The 22394-nt window shown below is 35.4% G+C and overlaps 1 protein-coding gene and 1 pseudogene across 2 annotated transcripts in view; one reads left to right on the top strand and one right to left on the bottom strand.

The window, feature by feature from the left end:
• Positions 1-21996, bottom strand: part of LOC143710508 (GTPase IMAP family member 8-like) — an 86381-nt pseudogene extending 64385 nt beyond the window's left edge. Inside the window, exons 1-5 of the transcript XR_013194575.1 lie at positions 21925-21996; positions 21127-21154; positions 19342-20280; positions 17170-17376; positions 13858-14168 (exon numbers count right to left, since the gene is read on the bottom strand). The product of XR_013194575.1 is annotated as a GTPase IMAP family member 8-like (transcript). The remainder of the gene's footprint in view (positions 1-13857; positions 14169-17169; positions 17377-19341; positions 20281-21126; positions 21155-21924) is intronic.
• Positions 2891-8563, top strand: LOC143710423 (GTPase IMAP family member 8). Its single transcript, XM_077201377.1, has 3 exons — positions 2891-3046; positions 6270-7127; positions 7625-8563. Exons 1-3 carry the CDS (start codon positions 3028-3030, stop codon positions 8326-8328), a joined length of 1581 nt encoding a protein of 526 aa, XP_077057492.1. The 5' UTR covers positions 2891-3027; the 3' UTR covers positions 8329-8563.
• Positions 21997-22394: the final 398 nt, after the last annotated feature.

The following is a 22394-nucleotide window of genomic DNA, read 5'->3' as shown; positions in this document are numbered from 1 at the left end:
TTCAGTGATGATTCCCTCTTCAGTGATGATTCCCTCTTCAGTGATGATTCCCTCTTCAGTGATGATTCTCTCTTCAGTGATGATTCCCTCTTCAGTGATGATTCTCTCTTCAGTGATGATTCTCTCTTCAGTGATTATTCTCTCTTCAGTGATGATTCCCTCTTCAGTGATGATTCTCTCTTCAGTGATGATTCCCTCTTCAGTGATGATTCTCTCTTCAGTGATGATTCTCTCTTCAGTGATGATTCCCTCTTCAGTGATGATTCTCTCTTCAGTGATGATTCCCTCTTCAGTGATGATTCCCTCTTCAGTGATGATTCTCTCTTCAGTGATGATTCTCTCTTCAGTGATGATTCTCTCTTCAGTGATGATTCCCTCTTCAGTGATGATTCTCTCTTCAGTGATGATTCTCTCTTCAGTGATGATTCCCTCTTCAGTGATGATTCCCTCTTCAGTGATGATTCTCTCTTCAGTGATGATTCCCTCTTCAGTGATGATTCCCTCTTCAGTGATGATTCCCTCTTCAGTGATGATTCTCGTTCTCTGTTCATTGGTTTGTTCAGTTGGAGTTCAACAGGTGCACTGCAGCTTTAAAACCGCACAATGAATGACTACAGGGCAGAGTCATACAGTTAAACCTGTTCTCCAAACACGACAAAAACATCTGAAGTGTCATTCATGTCTATAAATAACACTTCAGGTGTATTTGAACAGGTTTAACATGTGCTGAAGGGGGGAGCACAGAAACAAACTGAAGAAGAATCCAGTGAGCTCTGATATTCAGGAGCTTTGTGTTCCTTACGGAACAAAATTATAGGGGAATATACTGCAAAATATAATGGGATATATTACATAATACATTTCTAGAAACTAGTGCTTATATTTTTCAATATACTGCAATATATGCATTGACCATGTATGGCTATATATTATTACATATAAAATAATTATAAATGAAGACAAAAAATACCATTACATGTAATTTTCACAAAGTTTTATCCTTTATTATGTACATATATTGCACATATATGTGCCCATATAAATGTGCATGTATGTATATATACACACACATTCACGGAATGAGTTACATCAGATTTCTAGTTCCCAGCATGCTTTGCTTCTGACTGTTAAAGAAGAGCAAATGTTAACCCATTTGTGCCCAACTTTTTCTGAATGGTTTCATGCATATAGTTGTGTTAATAGTGTCCTCTGTAAAGACGTTCTGCATTTATTTCCCCCAGGTATTTTTCTTTTCTTTTCTTGAAAATCGTATTTGAATGTGCTGCAACTAAAGTTGCCGGTGGGCAAATATGTTGTATGCACCCCTTCAATGTCAAATTTGAATAGGAGGAGAACATTTGGTATCTAACTCAAAATAACTGCTTTCAACAGATCAATCTTTATTCATAAACACATTTATTATGTATAACACTCATAGAACATTCGATGCAAACCCCCAAAAAGCTGCATATAGTGTATAATCTCTTATGTGTTATAAACAAAACAAACAACAAATTCTTGTGTCTGAAATTGGTGGAACGTAGTGCAGAACAAAGTGCAGCCATGAAGTTGCCCCAACAGGGCATTGTGTATCAAAAATTAAAGCAAAAAGTTAATGAAAAAATGTACGAACAAGGCCGCTTGGACGTTTGAATAAGTATACATAAAACAATAGATCTCTTGTAAGATTTGTTTTGTTTGGATGATTCTAGAGACCTTCATGATTATGTACATATATGTCAACCAAAAATACTTATTAGTAAAATGAAAATTACCTTTCTTTGGGAGGGTTTGCCTTCGCCGTGTTTCTTGGAAGAAGAGGTAATAAGTTGACAGCCTCATGTGACAGGAAGGAAATAAATACCTTTTTTTATCCTTTATTTGGTTGTTTGCTTGCATGTCATTAAGAACTAAAATATTGATAACATCTAAAAAAAAAATCTTAAAAAAGGAAAATGACAACTATACACTGGGTTAAGATTAAGAGTTATCTAATGTGTATTGCTCAGTATTAACATAGGGGGAGATCTGTTAGTGTTTAATGTTCTATTATTTTGGAATTTAAAAGGTTTCTGGTATGTGTGAGTTTTTGGGGCCACCATTGTGCTGAAGAGTAGAGCCTGTGGTGACGTTGATGATGGGCTAAAGATCATTTAGAATGTAATTATAATATTATTAAAATGATGACAGAATGTTTCAGCACAGCGATAGACTCTTGGTCATATATGTTAGTACACGAAGGTGAGCTTATGCTTTTAATTACTAACTTGAAGATATGAAATGTCTGTAGAAATGTGGGAAATATATTACAATATATATTTATCTATGTGTGATGACTTAATGTGTGATGAGTAAATATATTTGCCATATATTACACTTGCAGTGCCATATCTTATCATATATATATATTTATGAAGTGTATTACTGAATATAAAATTACATACATTACGATATATTTGTAGATATATTAAAAGTGGTAATTCCTTATGTATTATTCTATATATTTTAATATATTAACACAATATATTATTCTGTATATTTTCAAACATACTGTTAGACCATTTAATATATTGAGCATTCAAATATGGGAAATATTTGTTCGTTCCATAAGGGGTTGCAGCTCAATATGGTTGTGAAGCAAATGATATTCGATATCAGGGATGTGAACTTTTACTACAGAACTATGAGATGAACTCCAGAGTCAACATGTGAAATTTTCATTTTTCTTGTTGTCCTGTGCTCACTAAAACTTTAAACAAAAATATCAGTTTAGCTACTGATGTATTTAATTTGAATTAACACATCAAACTGAATTAACTGCCATGAAATATGATTCCATTTATAAAAGCATGTGTCAGAAAGACTTTCAACCACACACTAGCGTTAGGCAATAACTCTCATTAGTTCGTGACAATAGAGGGAGTTTCACAGTCACAAGAGTTGAGCTCAAATACCTTCATTCTGTCACTGGATTCACACTGAGATTGAACTGCTGAGAAACTACAGGAATCAACCAAACACAGAGAAATGAATCCAGCGCGAACTGGTACGTTTCAATTACTGTACTTTAACCAAATCTAACCAACTACTATAATCATTGTTTTTAGAGGCAAACATTCCCAACAAAACCTGTTTGACTAGACTGTAGTTGATCTCAGTGACTCTCAGTTTTAAGGTGTGTGATAAAGCCTAGATTTTGTATATGTATCTTCACATAAACAATGAAACATGATCTATAATTATATATCAAACATGTTGTATCAAAATGTGTGTATATTTGGACTAGTAGTATTGTAGTAAACCATAGTTCACATACAACATTCTGTGTGCTGTCAGGTTATCAAGTATATGATCTTTTAGCTAATATGATACTATACAATACAGATACAATCAATATGTTTGTAGATGTGTGGATTTAGGCTGAAGTGATTGTGATCGAGTCGAATTGTTGAAGTGAAGTCTTATAAGGAAATCTCTGACTTGAGACATACATTTTTTCCTCAGTTTTAAAGTTTACACGAGCCAATTTACTTAGTATAACTTTTATATTTTTGTCTGGTATTATTTTGAATGATTTATGTATACATTGTTCCAATTAAAAAACAATTATGTATCATTAAAATAGGATTTAATAGCACCATCTTTCAAAAAGGTCTTGTCTTGTCGTCTGACAACACTGTACATCGGCCATAATCTACAGTCAATTTAATAATATACAGTAATAGTACGTGTTAATCTCGTACTTTAGTTAATATAGTAATGTTTATGGATCATGTGCTTGGTCTTTAAGACACTAAAGGCAGCAACTTTCTGTAGAAGTACATTTTCTCCAAAAAAATCTCACAGCAATCCGTAACTATATTTCACGTTTTGCTTAATTGGTGGCTAATTAGTACGTTCTGTTTAAAACCCAGTGATGGGTATCACTGTAAAATGTGATCAGTTAAGTGAGGAAACCCGTTGCCTTAAGATTAAGTAAATAATCTTCATGCATAATTGAAAAAGTTAAGTTATGTGTTCACGTAACTTAATTTTTTCAATTACGCAAATTCACATTACTTATGTTTTTCAATTACGCGTGAAGTTTCTTTCCTGAATAATTTTAAGGCAGCGGGTTTCCTAACTTTTTTAAGTTAAGTCAACTGATCACTGTTTACAGTGTAAGTTTAGGGTCAGAGTTCGGGTTGGATCTATTTTGGAATTAAAATGAAAACAATTGTTAAGAAACATTAAAATAAGTTTAGATACATTTTACACAGTTTTCCACTAGTTTATGGAACATACTGTCCCCTATCCCTCTTATTATTCAACAGTCACCTGCTATGTTTTATCACATAACACTTTTCAACATTGACATTTATCTAATACACTACCTTATGATACCTTGACCATTTACTGAAGATTATATTCAGAGGTGGGTAATCCAGGGCCAAAGAGTAAAAGTCCATTCCACATGTTTATTCCACCCATGAACTCAGTCAGCTGGTTTCACTAATTAGTTCTATCTCCTGTCTGGATTAGCAAATCCAGGTGATTGGAACAAAATACTGAGGAGGACTTTTACTTTCTGAACCTGGACTTTACACCTCTGACTACAACTGACTTCAGACACAGCCTTAGATGAAATCAACTGCAAAGAAAATAATACATTAAATCTGTGAAGATCTCAGCAGAGGAGAAATAAACAACTCCACAAACAGGATTACCAGCTTCACTTATTACTAACCAGACTGACTTTATTTCTGTCAGACGTCTACAGAAGTTCTTATTGAGAATTAACAGAGGTTTAACTCTGTTTCAATTGAAGTCACCATAACAGCGATTAGTGTTTCCATTAGTTAGGCTCTTAACTCTTATTTCATATTTAGTCTGTTTTGGCTGCTGTGACAGTGTGTCTGTTAAACACATTTGCAGCAGAAAAGAAAGCTTAAGTGAAATGAGGTCAGGTGATGATGGTGTTATGATTATGATCATCATGAAATAGACTGATTCACTGAGGCATTGTAATCTAACAACTAGTTTGTCAGGTTACTATTTTTTTTTTTTTCAAAATACAAACCCTGTTTTACTGCAGCATGAGATCCAGCCACATTATAACAATAAGTTAGGAGACTTAAACAAGAGCACAAAAAAGTCAGTAGATGATGACACACACAGACATCAACAATCAGCGTATGAATCTCAACAATGGTGACAATTAAAAGTACTATGCTGCAATGCATGCTGGGTACCAGCATAGTACAAAAATACCAGCATGCATTGCAACATGAATAAATTATGCTGAATTGTCCTATAATTTTGTTTGATTCTAAATAGTTGCTTTTATTTTTTGCTGTTGTTTTTGTTGTGAATTAGTAACTTTTCAGTGATGTTCTGAATTAATCTAATTATTTTATGTTTATCTAAATATTTGTGATTGTCACCATTGTTGAGATTCGTGTGCTGAATGTTGATATCTGTGTGTGTCAGCATAGGTCAAATTTTCTTTTCTTTTTTTTCATGTTTGTTAAAAGATTTAAATCGGTTGTTATATTGCTGGATCTCATGCTGCAGTAACACAGGTTTTGTGATGTGAATATATTAGTGGACCAAGATAATTGTTAGATTATAAAAACCTCAGTAAATCAGGTTGTTTCATGATGATTATAAATCCATCAACAGGATACTGATTTCATTTCAATTTAGCATCCATTGCTGTTGCAAATGTGTTTGACAAACACACTGCCACAGCAGCCAAAAAAGCCAAAATACATTTGAAGAGTTAAGAGCCCAACTAATGGAAACACTGATCACTGTTATGGTGACTTCAAATGAAACAGTGAAACCTCTGTTAATTCTCAATAAGAACTTCTGTAGACGTCTGACAGAAATAAAGTCAGTCTGGTTAGTAATAAGTGAAGCGGGTAATGCTGTTTGTGGAGTTGTTTAATACTCCTCTGCTGAGATCTTCACAGATTTAATGTCTTCTTTTCTCTTCAGTGGATTTAATCAAAGGCTGTGTCTGAAGTCAGTTGTAGTCAGAGGTGTGAAGTCCAGGTTCAGAAAGTAAAAGGACCCTCCTCAGTATTTTGTTCCAATCACCTGGATTTGCTAATTCAGACCGGAGATAGAAATAATTAGTGAAATCAGCTGACTGAGTTCCTGGGTGGAATAAACATATGGCAGGACTTTTACTCTTTGGCCCCTGATTACCCACCTCTGATTATATTGCAACTACCAGACTTTAGTCCACAGCTTTCCTCTAATGATTATTTCTGTTTTATTCCCAGAGTCTGATGAAGCACTTGCTGTACAGAATCTGAGGATTGTGCTGATTGGAAAAAGTGAAGCTGGAAAGAGTTCAATAGGCAATGTAATACTGGGTAAACATGCATTTAAAGAGAGCAGAACCAGAGAGAGTGAGATACAGAGAGGAAGAGTAGAAGACAGAAACATCTCCATCATCGACACTCCAGGATTCTTCAACACTCAACTGACTGATGAAGAGATGAAGAAGGAGATGATGAAGAGTCTGTATCTCTCTGATCCTGGTCCTCACGTCTTCCTGCTCGTCATCAGAATCGACAGATTCACAGAAAACGTGGATAAGATCGTGAGAAAGATTCACGAGCACTTCGGAAAAGAAGCTTTCAGGTTCACCATGGTGTTGTTCACGGGAAGAGAGGCGTTGTCCAAACGGGAATGGATCGAGTTCAGGCTGCACAGAAAAACCCGAGAACTTCTGAGCTTCTGTGAAGAGAAATGCGACGTGATCATTCACAAAAACAAGAGAGATAAGAAGCAGATCGCCAGTCTGTTGGAGAATATTGATGCAGTGGTGAGGAAGAACAGACGAGAACATTATGTTAAAGAGATCTCAGCGAAGAACAGTGAAGACGAGACGAGGACGAAACAAGACAGAACAGAGAAGATCAGTCTAGAGGAGCAAATAACAAGCCAACAGAAAGAGGAGAACAGACCAGAGAATCAAATCAGAGAAGAAGAGATTGAAAACAGTGTTCAGAAAGAACAAAGAGCAACAAATGAGAGAGAAAAGGGATGTTTGGATGGAAATCAAAGCGACAGAAAACATGAAACATGTCCGATCGGCGAGAAGAAGAAAGAAACCCCACAAAACCATTCAATAGGTAAATATTTAGCTGTTTATAAATTGGATATACGTTCCAATTGTATATTCTGATGTGAAAATATAATATTTCCCATTTGTATTAGATTTAAATTATTGTTATATTAAAAAAAAGCAATTTAATATTTATCAATGTTTATTGACATTTTTTTTTCAGAAGACTGAAATTTTTATTTAAATACAATTACAATACAAAAAAGTTGTAATATTAAAATGTACACCTCTTTTTATTAAGATATGTTTTAAGTTAGTTAACTAATATGCATATTACTCAATGTATCATAAAACTGTTTATTTAATATTCACTGATGATTATATGACATTGTATTGGATATAAATTTACAGATAAATTCATAAATATTACAGAAACATTGACAGAACATTTGCATTTATTCATTGTTTGCAATACTTTAAGACATTTTTCACAGTGTTTTGAGCCTCGAAACTATCATAGACAGTTATCTTCTGAACTAATATGCATATTGTTTTTCTTCACAGCGTCCGATCTGAGGATCGTTCTTCTGGGTAAAAGTGGATCAGGAAAGAGTTCGACCTCAAACACCATCCTGGGCAGAGATGCCTTCAAAACAAATAAATGTTTCCCATCAAGAACCTGTGAGAAACAAGAAGCCAGTGTCTGTGGAAGAAACATCTCAGTGATCGACACTCCAGGACTGTTGGATCCGTCGATGACGAGGGACCAGCTGAAGGATGAGATTGTGGAGATGTTTTCTCCTGGTCCTCATGTGCTTCTGCTGGTCATCAGACTGGACGACAGATTCACAGATGAAGAGAAAAACTCAGTGAAATGGATTCAGGAAAACTTTGGAGAAGAAGCTGTTCGTCACACCATCATTCTGTTCACTCACGCTGATCATCTCGATCATCGATCATTAGATGAGTTTATCAGAGGCACTCCAGATCTACAGGCATTTACTGAGAGTTTTGGTGGCAGATTTCACTCATTTAATAATGAAGACATGGAGAGCCGCTCTCAGGTCACTGAACTACTGGAGAAGATTGACAGGGTGGTGGAGAGAAATAGAGGGAAGCACTACACCAGTGAGATGCTTGGAAAGACTGACACAGAGAAAGAGGAGAAAGTCAAAGAAAACTCATTCAATTGGTTGAAAGGAGTGTTTGTTTTCTTCATGGCAGCGCTAGCGGCTGCAGCGGTTGCTCAGAGCGGCTTTGAAGGATGAGGAACATCTGGAACAATGGCACAGCGATATGAACAAAGCTGGAAAATCCAAGATTCTAAAAAAATATATAATAGTGAAAGACTATATAAATTGTACTGTTCATAATTTTTCATTAGGCTGGACCTAAAGATTGTATTACCCATTAAACATAACAGAATTTTATGTTCTATGATCTCAGACTAAAATGTATGCCAAATATTGGTTTATTATGTTCCAAATATATAGAAAATATAAATATGTGTTTAAGCATCGCTTACATTTTTAAGAAAAATGTGATTTCATTAAAACAGTATTTTGCTGTTTTCAGATGTTGATATTAGTCATTCGTAAAAAGAAAAAAAAGAGCTTTCTGCACTGAAAAAAACATTAAGTATTTTATATTTATTAAATATTTATTATATTTTTTTAAGTAAATTTCACATATGGAATTAAGATAACTCTACTTAACTAACTTAAAAGAAAGTAACAAAGAAAATGTGCAAAAATAACTTGTCTAGTAAAAGGTTGAGTAATACATAATTAGTTGAAGTTTCCTTTGCAATACATTTCACTCATATACCATAACATTGAATTAACCTAGACTTCTATAGTACATGCTTTAAATAGAAACATCTAAATAATTAATACAATGGATATTTTGGAATACACTAAATCTACTTTTTATATTCACTTCTCACGTGAACGCAGAGCCCTCAATACTTTGTAGACAATACACAATGACAGTAACATTTGATGGATTGTCTTTGTGTTTGAATGTGTCATTTTGAGTTGAAAATGAACTCCAAATGTCACGAAATGGCAAGTTACTAATCCTAACAACAAAAGCAATGATAAACAGTGTAAATATAGCTGGAAAACAGTGAAAAAATAAACCTCATTAATTATTCAAGACCCAGTGCATGATGGGAAAACCAGTATTAGAAAAGTTGAGTAATTTTACTTGATTTTATAACGCTTTCATTTATACACAGATTGAATTGAGTACTAATATAGAATTTACTCTTTTTTTTATTCTTGCCTGAACTAACTTTTTCATGTAAATCACATTGTTTTTTTCTGTAGTATTTACTTCACCACAAAATAATTTTTATTAGTGTGCCTGTCAATCATGTTATGTGTTCACTGAGACTTAAGCCTACATTAATGTAATTAATTTCTTTACTTTTATTTTTATTTTGCAGGCAAATTATGAGCTGTTTGTTGGTTTATCTCCCTCTAAACTGTAATCGGTGTGGCTCAGCGACGGATAGTTTTATTTAATGTTTGAATGACCGCTCGGCTCAACACGTCACCGTCAAGCTCAACAAATGGTCAGAGTTTGATGCGTAGCTACCAGTACCTGTACTTCTAACATTAGCTGGGTTTCCATCCAAACGTAAAGTGAGTCTTGTCTAAGTTTGACAAACAAAAAACATAAAATGTGAGTTCGATGAGTTTCCATCAAGTTGTTGGAGAGGATGACGTTGAATTGGTAATCTAGCAACCAACGTAAATAAAACACCATCGGCGGAAACAGACGATTAGTCACGTGGGTTTAATGTTCGCTTGTCAGAACGTATTCTAAAAAAGTGTATCCATCTCCCATTATTCGCATTATTTCTCTTTCGCACATTTCAACAACCACCTCAAGCCAGCTTAAAAACTGTTTTTGTGAATTATTTTTTATTTTATTTTTTTGAACTTTTTCCGTTTCCATCACACGTTTCTAATGCGATACTTCAAAATGTGCATAAAAACAGGGTGATGGAAACATAGATAATTGCATGTATATTTTTAGTATCAAGGTCAGTCAGTGGTAACATTGCCTGTGGTAAAACATGCTTCGGCATGGTCTTGTTTTGAGTCCATTGAATCTTTGCCTTGAATGAATGTCTTTTGGGTGGAGTATTTTGTTGGTCTCTGACGGATCTGCTTGTCATGACACACCTTTATATTTTACAACACTCATTCTTAAAATAATCTCATGGAAACAATTATGACGTGCATTCTGTAGGTAGGCCGACTCCAATTTCAAGCTGGAATGTATTTGTGTTTGTGCACACATTCTTGACTCATTACTCATCATGACACTTTCTGCTCCTCCCAAACTACCACCTCACTAAAGAGATAAGAGATGCCAAAAGTGTAAACAATGAACTGGTATATTTAAGAGTGTTTGCAGGCCTGATTTAAACTGCAAATGTAAAATGTGAATTAAACCTATTGTGTCAGGTGTTTTGACCAATTTTTTTTTAAAAATAAGACCTGTGCTTCCTTGTTCAAGCTTTCCTGCTTCATCTGTCCTCCATTTATTTTGGTCGAAGACACTAAGCAAGGACTATAAATATAAATTCAAACCTTGACAAGACATCCATAGGACAACAAATAATGAATGTAAAAAACAAAAAACAAAGACAAGAGGATTACTTGAAAATTGGGATACTCATTAAATTAAGTGAAAGTGAACCTGAACCTTGGTACTGCTGGCACCCCATCAAATGTAAAAAATACTCCAAATTAACACTGTAGTGACAGGTATGATCCTTATGTGAATCCCTCTTTTAATCATATACATCATGTCATCATAATCATATCACATTAGCAGCCACATCCAGATGACTGACACTCCTAATGTAGTTGACCAATGTCACCATATGAAACCTTATTGTAAAGTGTAACCAATTATTTAATAGAAGTATATTATTTTAGGATTTAAATTTTTTCCTTGTTTGGTCCACCCCAATAGTGTTCAAAAACTACCCAAACACCAACTCAACCCATGATTTTTTAGAGTGATAATCTGAAGCATATTAAAAAGTTAAATGCATGCTGGCAAAAGTTTTAAACTATGGTGGCTCCCTAAATGCATTCCAGTATTCTTAATTGTCTGTGTGTCCTAATAAAGCTGCATTTCTAAAAAAATAATAAAGTGAACTTTATGTATTCTTCAGAATATCACAGTACATCAATATTTAGATGTGCAGTCAGGGCTACTATCATCAATGCGGCGATATTCCTAAGACATCACCTATAAAATCAGTGAATAGACCTCGAATGAGATCAATGAATAACACTAAATATGTAAATGTGCTGCACAGTTTCCTTTCAATTACACAATAAACACACAACAAAATAGAGAAAACAAGTATTTTAATTAAGCATAAGATCTGATCTGATAAGCATCTGATCATAATGTGGGTATGTTTGCACAAGATCTGCAATTCAGTCATGTCACGTTTACTTATACAGCACTTACTACAATAGATCGCTTAAATTCAGCGGTTTTACCGTGTTAAACATACAAAACAGTGTACAACTTCATTTTATGCTCTAAAGCAGCTCTTCAATGTGTTCATGTTTTCACTCTAGACATCTGACCTTGATTTCCACGTGAAAGAAGGCAAACAATGTTATTTTTCGTCACATCAGTTCTTTCTTCGATTTTTCTTGACGTGTATCAAGGCCTCAAGTCTGTCTGTCTCCACTATTACAAAGAGGTTGCAGCAGTTTTGAAATCACACAAAGACCTTTATCACAACAGCTGATTTTATTGCTAGTTTTTAAATAATGCTTCATCTGCATACTTACATCTACATCTCTAATGATACTAAAGAAAAAGCAGTCGCTTAAACCACTGTAATGCATTAAAATAGACACGCTGACATGCTGTCTTTTCAAAAAACTATTTCTTTATCAATGCACAATAATTTCCTGAATATACCTGCATTTGCTGAAAGAGAAACAAACTAATAAATGTCAGGGGACAAGAGCTTAACTAAAGCATAAACTGATCACCATAATGGTGACTTCAAACGAAACAATTTCAACCAGACATCAGCATCTAAAACTTAATTCTCAACAAGAACTTTTATACATGTTTGAAAGAAGAAAATAAAAATGAAAATAAAAATTAAATTAAATTAGAAATAAAGTCAGTCTGGTTAGTAATAAGTGAAGCTGGTAATGCTGTTTGTGGAGTTGTTTAATCCTCCTCTGCTGAGATCTTCACAGATGTAATGTTTTCTTTTTATCTTCAGTTAATTTCATCTAAGACTGTGGCTGAAGAAAGTTGTAGTTTCTCTTTTTGTTGTTTCTCTTTTCTTCCGTGTTTCTGCTTGTTAACAGCAGGTTAAAATGTTTGAAAGAATGTTTCAGGAACATCACACTAACCTTTAAATGGTTCTATTAACATTCTGGAAACTGGACATATGTATGTTATTGGAATGTTACAAATCAGTTGTTAATAAAAATTAAGTTTAAAGAATGTTTCAGGAACATAAACCATTTTTTTAAGTTCCTCTAACCTCAAGAAAATTTTACATTTTAAGGTTTCCATAACCAAAACAAAATGATTTGGAAAAAGTTCCTAGAACAAAAATTTTTTAGCTGGGTTTCAATGGGATTTATTGTATTTTACAACCACCTGTATCATCTTTTCTTTTAAATATGTTTTGTCTGGTGTAGTGCTTCCCTCCATTTCTCTGCACAATTTCATCAATCTTCTGCAGCAGTTCAGTGAGCTGACCTTGATTATTTCTGTCCTTGTTGTTTAATGTGTGATATCTGCCACCACAGCTGTCAATCACTGATTTAAGGTCCTTGTTTTTTTGTATACTCATTCAGAGGTTCATCTATCAGTGCATTCAGCCAATCAGCATGAGTGACAAGAATAATTGTGTGATTTAAAGCATCTTTTTCAAGGTTCTCCTGAAACCATTTAGCCGGGTTCTTCTCCTCCCTTGATAACCCTTCCATCCTGATCACCAGCAGAAACACGTGAGGACCAGGAGCGGACATTTCTAAGCTTTTCTCAACATCAGACTTATTATGATTATGAGTGTCCCTGAAAAAGAATGGATCTAACAGTCCTGGAGTGTCAGTGATTGAGAGCATTCTTCCAAACACCACAGATGCTTGTTTCTCACAGCTCCTAGTGGTTGTCCTTAAACTTGCGCTGAACACATCTCTGCCCAGGATGGTGTTCCCTGTTGAACTCTTTCCTGCTGCAAGAAAACCCAGCAGCACAATTCTCAGATCTGTTAAAGTAAGAAGGATATATTAGGGTTATGAACAATTAGAAAATTCTGGGTCCTCGGCCAGTAGAAATGTAACTGTGAAACCTAAAATGTTGCTGAAACCTGCACAGTAAAACAAAAAGTCCCATTTACTTCAGTTCAAATAAGGCTATACCATGTGATTTACTAAAGCATGTCTTCAGCTAATACACGTAACACATGCAGAACCACAAGAAAATGATATGTTTGGAATCCAAACACAAATGTTTTGATATTTACCTTGTCTTGACAGATTGCTGTGTGCCGTTGCTCTCTCTAGTGACAGTCTCAGAGCCATCTCACTTAACTCAAGTCTCATCATGAGGTTCATAAGTTCATCAGTTTCTTTACGCAGTTCATCTAAGTCACTTTCTGTGTCCTCTTGACTACTGTCTTGTCTCAACTCCTCTTGTTTCTTCTTTCTCTTCTCATTGGCGTAATGTTCTCCTTTGTTGTCCTTCACCAGTTGCTCAATCTTCTCCAGCAGTTCTGTGACCTGATTTTGATTGCTTCTGTCTTCATTGTTGAATGAGTGAAATCTGCCACCACAGCTGTCAATCACTAACTGTAGATCAGGGCTTTTCCTGATATACTGATTCAGTGATTCACCCATTAGCAGATCCACATGAGTGAACAGAACAAAAGTGTGATGTACAGCTTCTTCTCCAAAGTTCTCCTGAATCCATTTCACTGTGTTCTTCTCCCTCTCTGTGTATCTGCCATTCAATCTGATGACCAGCAGAAACACATGAGGACCAGGAGCAGACATTTCTAAGCATTCCTCAATATCACGCTTGAGTTCATGCACTCTCAGAAAAAAAGGTACGGAAGCTGTCACTGGGGCTGTACCTTTTCAAAAGGTACATTTTAGTACCTAAAGGGTGCATATTGGTACCTTAATGGTACATATTAGCACCTGAAATCAGAGGTGGGTAATCCAGGGGTCAGAAAGTAAAAGTCCTGCCATATGTTTATTCCACCCATGAGCTGCTTTCACTAATTAGTTCCATCTCCTGTATGAATTAGCAAATCCAGGTGATTGGAATAAAATACTAATGCTACTTTACTTTCTAAACCTGGGGCCTATACCATGAAGCCGGTTTAGGTGGCTAGCCAGCTATGTTTCAGTTTAGTTTGCGTCAACCCTGGGTTTTAGGGAACATGAAAGTGGTTTGGCTTTTAGCAGTGTTCATCGCCATAGTAACTTACGCTCCACGGCTAACCTGGTCCGGGGCAGGTGATGTTCTAGGTAAGAGGTTGCAAACTGAACTTGGACCAATCAGCTGTGAGCAAAGTGACACATGCCTGATGCGATAAAGTCACTCCACCTGTTTCTACTCCAAATTAAAGGTCACTAAATAGCAAATGATTCTTAAAGACAAAATCGTCTAGTTTTTAGTGATGCTTTTTTAGATTAATAAATTTGTATGATTTAGATATTATTTAGGCCTATGTAATTATTATACCCTTAATCAATCACAGATGTACAATTTTAGTTCATCAATAATTATTTCGCAGTTTAATTGAATAAATATATAAAGGTAATATAAATACACTTTAGCATCAATAGATGAAGCTATAAAATAACTTCATGTGAGCTTAAATGTTCAATTCTCTCTATACCTTTATCGGCTGTATAAAATAACTTCACAACTTTTACTTGCACTGATATACAGTAGCGAGACTTTTTCTTTTAGTTGTCCTCTTTCATTGACAGCTGTTTTCTTCTTGCTGTGTAAATTTGTTTAAAGTCTTACTATTTTAATACTTTTATTTAATAAGTGAATTGCGCTGCTTCTCTCGCGAGAAATTAATCACAGTTTCACTCTTTCTCAACATGTGATTGGCCGTTTGCTGCTGATGTCACACTTAAACTCCTAAACTCAGGATCAAAGCCTAGGTTGACAGAGAAAGTTGATGATCAGCATCATGGTACCAACAAAGTCTGGTTGGATTGGTTTGGTTTTGTCAATTCTAAACTAATCCTGTAACCCTGAGTTTGTTCAACTACCATCATGGTACAGGCCCCTGGACTTTACACCTCTGCATAGCAATGCTACATGTCAGCCAAGAGCAAAGAAATAAACCAGAACTGGACCTTATCGTAGCCAAAACATATGTGTATATTAAATATGGAGTAATTACAGCCACAGCCTTAGATGAAATCAACTGGAAGAGAAAAGAAGACATTAAATCTGTGAAGATCTCAGCAGAGGAGGATTAAACAACTACACAAACAGCATTACCAGCTTCCCTTATTACTAACCGGATTTACTTTATTTCTGTCAGACTTCTACAGAAGTTTTATTGAGAATTAACAGAGGTTTAACTCTTTAATTTGAAGTCACCATAACAGTGATTAGTGTTTCCATTAGTTGGGCTCTTAACTCTTATTATATATTTTGTCTTTTTTGGCTGCTGTGACAGTGTGTTTGTTAAACACATCTGCAACAGCAAAGGAAGCCAAAGTGAAATAAGATAAGGTGATGATGGTTACCTAGTGATGGGTTAATAATCATCATGAAGTAGACTGATTTACTGAGAATTTTATAATCTAACAATTATCTTGTTCCACTAATATAATCACATCACAATCCCTGTATTACTGCAGCAAGAGGTCTAGCAATGTAACAGTCAGTTTAGACATTTTACCAAAAATGAATTAAAAAAAATTGGCTTACGCTGACACACACAGATATGAACAATCAGCACATGAATCTCAACAATGGTGACAGTCACAAATATTCAGATAAACAGATTAATTCAGAACATCACTGAAAAGCTGCTAATTCACAACAAAAACAACAGAAAATAATAGCAAATATTTAGAATCAAACAAAATTATAGGACAATTCAGCATCATTTATTCATGTTGCAATGCATGCTGGGAGTTTTGTACTATGGTGGTATCCAGCACGCATTGCAGCATAGTACTTTTGATTGTCACCATTGTTGAGATTTATACGCTGATTGTTTATGTCTGTGTGTGTCATTATAAACTGACTTTTTTGTGCTCATGTTCGTTAAGGTCTTCTAACTTATTGTTATATTATTGCTTGATCTCATGCTGCAGTAACACAAGGTATGTGATGTGAAAAAAATAATTGTTAGATTAATATATCTTAGTGAATCAGTCTGTTTCATGAAGATTATAAAACCATCAACAGGTAACCATCATCACCTGATCTCATTTCACTTTTGCTTTCTTTGCTGCTCCAAATGTGTTTGACAAACACACTGTCACAGCAGCCAAAAAAAAAAAATATATATACAATGAGAGTTAAGAGCCCAACTAATGGAAACACGAATCACTGTTATGGTGACTTCAAATGAAAAACAGAGTTAAACCTCTGTTAATTCTCAATGAAAACTTGTGTAGACGTCTGACAGAAATAAAGTCAGTCTGGTTAGTAATAAGTGAAGCTGGTAATGCTGTTTGTGGAGTTGTTTATTATTGGCTACGATAAGGTCCAGTTCTGGTTTATTTCTTTGCTCTTGGCTGACATGTGGCATTGCTATGAGGAGGTGTAAAGTCCAGGTTCAGAAAGTAAAAGTCCTCCTTAGTATTTTGTTCCAATCACTTGACCTGGATTTGCTAATTCAGACAGGAGATATAACTAATTAGTGAAATCAGCTGACTGAGTTCATGGGTGGAATAAACATATGGCAGGACTTTTACTTTCTGACCCGTGGATTACCCACCTCTGAGTTCAGGTGCTAATATGTACCATTAAGGTACCAATATGCACCCTTTAGGTACTAAAGTGTACCTTTTGAAAAGGTACAGCCCCAGTGACAGCTTTCGTACCTTTTTTTCTGAGTTCATGCTGAAAGTGCTTGGACCACGGTGCATCTAACAGTCCTGGAGTGTCAGTGATTGAGATGGATCTTCCAGACACCACCACTTCTCGTTTCTCACAGGTTAAAGTATCAATCTCAACTCTGCCCAGGATGGTGTTTGAGGTTGCAGTCTTTCCCACATCAGATTTACCCAGAACCACAATCCTTAGATCTGCTAAATTAGACGAATATATGCTTTTGTTTAGACACTGAAAGTGCAACAGCATTTAACAAAATTCAATCATATTTGATAAGGCCTCTAAATTATCAACATGATCTAGGGATGCTCATATTGACCGTTCAACCGTTAACCGAAAGTAAAAATTTTAACCGATTAACGCTACCAGTTAAACTGTTTAAAAGCTAAAAGGTTTTTTATTTTTAAGGGTTTTTTTTTAGTTTGCTGCATGGTTAAAAAAAAAAAAAAATACTATATAGCCTATGAGAAAAGAATCGCCGGTGCAGCACAGATGTCTTAAAAATAAATTTATTTGAGGTGCATAGCAATGACTAACGTTTCAATTTAAAGTTACATCTTCATCAGAGTCCTTCATTTATGAGCATCCCTAACATGATCAAAACTGAAAAACCTGCTGCACACAATTTACTACTGTCGTCTGATTGATAGTTTATATTTTTAGCAAGGAAAAGACCATTTAGTATAACTGTACAAATGTTCAGCTTCAAGCTGTGCTTCACATGTCTTTTTGCTGAGAAGTCACCTGAATGAAGGTATAAAAACATTACGATATAGACTTTAGCCAATAATAATAATAACAATTTAATTTTCACCATATTTAATCTGCAAATCTGGACCTCTTCGGTCGGAACTGACCAAAGAATTTTACGTTTTGAAATTTTAAAACATTTTGCTTCATTAGAATGGGATATTGGTGACTTTTGTTGCATAAGCTGTGAAAACACAAAAGAATCATGGGCATGATTCAGATATGTTACAAGGTTGAAAAAAAAGTCACATTTGGCTCATTCGTCATCAAAAATGAAAGATAGAAAATGAATGGGAAAACAAAATCAGATCACTAGAAAATGAATGGGAAAAACAAAATCAGATCACTGATCTCATTTACAGCCTAGTCTAGTGAGATTAATAAGATTTACCTTATCATTCACAGCAACCCTGTGATTCTAAAGCATAAGAGCTGGTATTTGTAATATAATAAAAACAACTCTGAACTCTAACTCAGACACACACAGAGATCAAGATTTAGTGTATGAATTTCAACAAAGGTGACCATCAAAAGGCTTTTTGTAGTGTATTGCATTCTGGGTGCACCAATAAAAACTCATTCATCTTGTTGAGATTCATACACTGATTTTTTCAAGTGTGTGTCTCTAAAAACATTCAAACATTTTTTGGTGCAGAATCTCAAGAAGTAACATCACAAAATGTAACATTAACAATAATGTAATAGTAACACATCACCCATATAATCAGAGATCTCTAGATGATTATGTCACTATCAATACAAAATCAACACCTGAAAACATTTGCTCTGTGCTTTTTTTAGCTATAGCAAATGTGTTTAATAAATACAGTTTAAACAGCAAAAATCAAGAGCACAACTAAATCAAACACTAATCACCAAAATAGTGAATCTTTCCTTCAGTGATTCTGCTTGTTAACAGCAGGTGTCCATCACTAATGCTCAATTATCACTTAATCACTTAATTGTCTCATTAACTTTTACTCTGATTTACTGTTACTTTAACACTCTTAAGTGTGGGCTCAAATTAACTCTGAGGAGAAGTATTTGACACTGGGGTTTATCATAGCATTCCCTAAAAACCCTCAATAATAATCAAAAATATTATTAAACAAAAAATATATTACATTGCTTTTTCTGAAAAAAAAAAATAATAATAATAATAACAGCATGGTCACTTTTGACTGCAAAGGAGCCAAATGTGACCCCAAGGTGAAGGGTCTCAGTTGGTTAAAGTGCAACTTCACAGCTTGGAAAGTTCTTCAACACCTCACTGGTCATGAAGTCTTTAGATATTTAATCTACAAATGAAGGCTTTTGGTTGCTGTCATTTATTTACTGAATAAACATGACGTTATGTATTTTTGAAAAAATGAAAATGTTGGGAATAAAACCACAAATGGTTCAATATTTACCTAGTCTTGAATGTCCAGGTGTCATTCCTCTTTCGAGTGCCCACCTTTGTCTTTCTTTTTCTCTGCGACTTTCCATCTGTTTCCTGAGATCTTCCTTCACTCTTAGATATTGCGCTCTCTCCTTCACATCCTCTTTTTTCCTTTCATTATGGTCTTTTATTCTCTTTTTTTTGCTTTTAGTTTTAATTTCCTCCTCTTGATTTACCCCTTCTATTTGCTTTTTTGCATCTCTCTTCTCTTGTCTTGTCCACATCTGTTCTTGTTCCTTTCTCTCTTCTTCCTGTTTATGACTCTTTTCTTCATACTTCACTCTCTCCTTCTGCCCTCTGAGTTTTCTCAGATCCTTCAGGTAGATCTCATTGCTGTAGTTTTGTCCTCCATTGTTCTCCACCATTACATCAATATTCTTCAGGAGCTTTGAGATCTGGCTGGGATTACACTCATTTTTACTATTCATCACATGAAATCTTCCCTCAAAATAGTTCAGCAACTCTTTGATATTTTCACTTTCAGTGATTTGATTAAATTTTCCTCTGGATATTTTTTCTCGCCCAGTAAACAGCACCATAGTGAACTTCAAAGCTTGAGATCCAAACTTCTCCTGAATTTGCTCCACAATGTTCCTTTGTTCCTCTTTAAAGTTCTCCAGGTTTACGATGAGCAGGAAGACGTGAGGACCAGGATCAGAGAGATACAGACTCTTCATCATCTGCTTCTTCATCTCTTCCTCAGTCAGTTCAGTGTTGAAGAATCCTGGAGTGTCGATGATGGAGATGTTTCTGTCTTCTACTCTTCCTCTCTGTATCTCACTCTCTCTGGTTCTGCTCTCTTTAAATGCCTCTCGACCCAGTATTGCATTTCCTATTGAACTCTTTCCAACTCTAGAGACTCCCAGTAACACAATCCTCAGATCATGTGCATCAGTTGCTTCATCAGGGCCTGTGAAACAGGCATTAGCACCTTAATTAGCTGATGCTTTTCTTGTGACTTATGTTTTCTTAGGATTTTTCATGTTTAATAAAAAAAAAATACATTGCATTATTATCCCTTAAAACAGTCCGCCTTTTTCTAGGTATTTCGTATCCTCTCACCAGACTTACATAGTCTCAGAACAGTCGTTTAGGGGGAGTGAAAGAAGCCATTTGCTTTATTAGAAGTCAGTGTGCCATTAGCATAACCGAAACTGATATTTCAAGGTAAAACACAAATATACAGCTTTAAATGCCATTAAGGAATACTCTGGGTTCAATACAAGTTAACTCTTTCCCCGCCATTGACAGAAATTTCCGGCTTTCCGTATTTTCACTTTTATACGGTAGGGGGCGCTATTACACATCTACTGAAAGAGTCCCCTGATCAAAACAGATCAAAACACAGGATACAGTCATTACTATATAATGACAAGACATATATAAAATATGTAAAATTTAGCAAAAATTGTACAAATTCGTATGAGTTAGGTCGTACGAATACGTATGAATTAGCCACCTCGTAAATAATGGCTAATTTTGGAAAGGATGATTTGCTTGACAATAAATTACAAACAAATTGTAAACACTGCCTGTAATTGTAATTGAGTATGTTGAGGGAGTAACTATGAATTTGGCATCAAAATTCTGTCTGTATTCTACATGAGGGGTTCCTAACCATTCTTGGAGCATCCCATCACTGCACATTTTAGAGATCTCCTTAATCAAACACACTTGATTCAGGTCTACACATTTACTGACCTTGTTGTGCTGTTGCCATTTTTTTGTCACTTAATCACTCCTCTTCTTATCTCACAGTGCCAGTGATCGCAGTATTTCTGTATCTATAAAAAAATACAAAGACTGAACATGTAGGTAAACATTTAGAGGTTGGTAAACATTCTCTACAACAATTAATTTAACAAGCTTATAAAATGACAAAATTTAAAAAAGACTTTATTTCTGTCAGACGTCTACAGAAGTTCTTATTGAGAATTAACAGAGGTTTAGATGATGTTTTATTGAAATTTTATTCTTCAGTCATTTTCAATTTTTTGCAACAATTCTGCATTGATGACAGTCAAGTGACTGCATTAAAGTGGTTTAAACAACTGCTCTTTCTGTTTTCTAGCTGACATACTTATGGAATTGAAGCATTATTGAAAAGAAAGTGAACTCAACTGATGCGATAATTATCACTTGTAACACTGAAGTGATCAGAAAACTTCTTATAAGATACAAAGTTGAGACATATAGACATAAACACTCATCATGCGAACCTCAAAACTGGTGAAAATAAAAAAAAAATCATCAAATCCAAATAGTAAAAGAATCCAGCTGGATGATTTATTCATGCCGCAATGCATGCTGGGATCTATGAATGAGTTTTGTATGCTGACTTGAAACATTTCCCCATTGTTGAGATTCATATGCTGATTGTTGATGTCTGTGTCACGGTATACAAATCCATTGATTCCTTCTCGTCTCGTGTTTATGTTGTTGTATGAAAGCACGTGTGCAGTGGGTGTGACTGAGTGACGTTCCTTGATCCGCTCCAGCTGTTCATCATCTCATCACCAGCTGCAGCCGATCTCATCTCACTATATATACTCACCACTTTCTCATCCTCTTTGTCTGATCGTTTGGTTGATGTCTCGTTTGGTGTTCCGGTCCAGTCTGCCTGCATTTCCCGTCGTCGTGTTCCCGTGGGTTCGTTGTCTTGGTGTGGATTATCGTTTTGTGTCTTCACTTCACGGATTCTTCACCTCACGGACTTTCACGTCACGGATTCTTCACCTCACGGATAATCACTTCACGGACTCTCACGCTGGCCATCAAAGTCCCTGTGTCACCCGTCCACGCCCGTGTTCATCGTCCATTTATGTCATCTGACCAATAAATCTGAGTTACCTGCATTTGTTTCCTGTTTTGCTTTACGATCATGACAGAACGATCTGACCGTACCATGGAAGCAGCAGGGGGATCATCTACCACGTTGGAAGAGTTCGTTCACCACAGTGTAAGGAGGATGGACTCACAAGAGAGGATTCTAGGTGACACGGGTCGTGCGATACAAGCCTTGGT

Source organism: Siphateles boraxobius, unplaced genomic scaffold (assembly GCF_051911475.1).
Source record: "Siphateles boraxobius isolate OS27281-9 unplaced genomic scaffold, OSU_SipBor_1 47, whole genome shotgun sequence".
NCBI lineage: Eukaryota > Metazoa > Chordata > Actinopteri > Cypriniformes > Leuciscidae > Siphateles > Siphateles boraxobius.
Note: the sequence above shows the minus strand (reverse complement) of the source record. Positions and strands in the feature narration are given on the sequence as shown.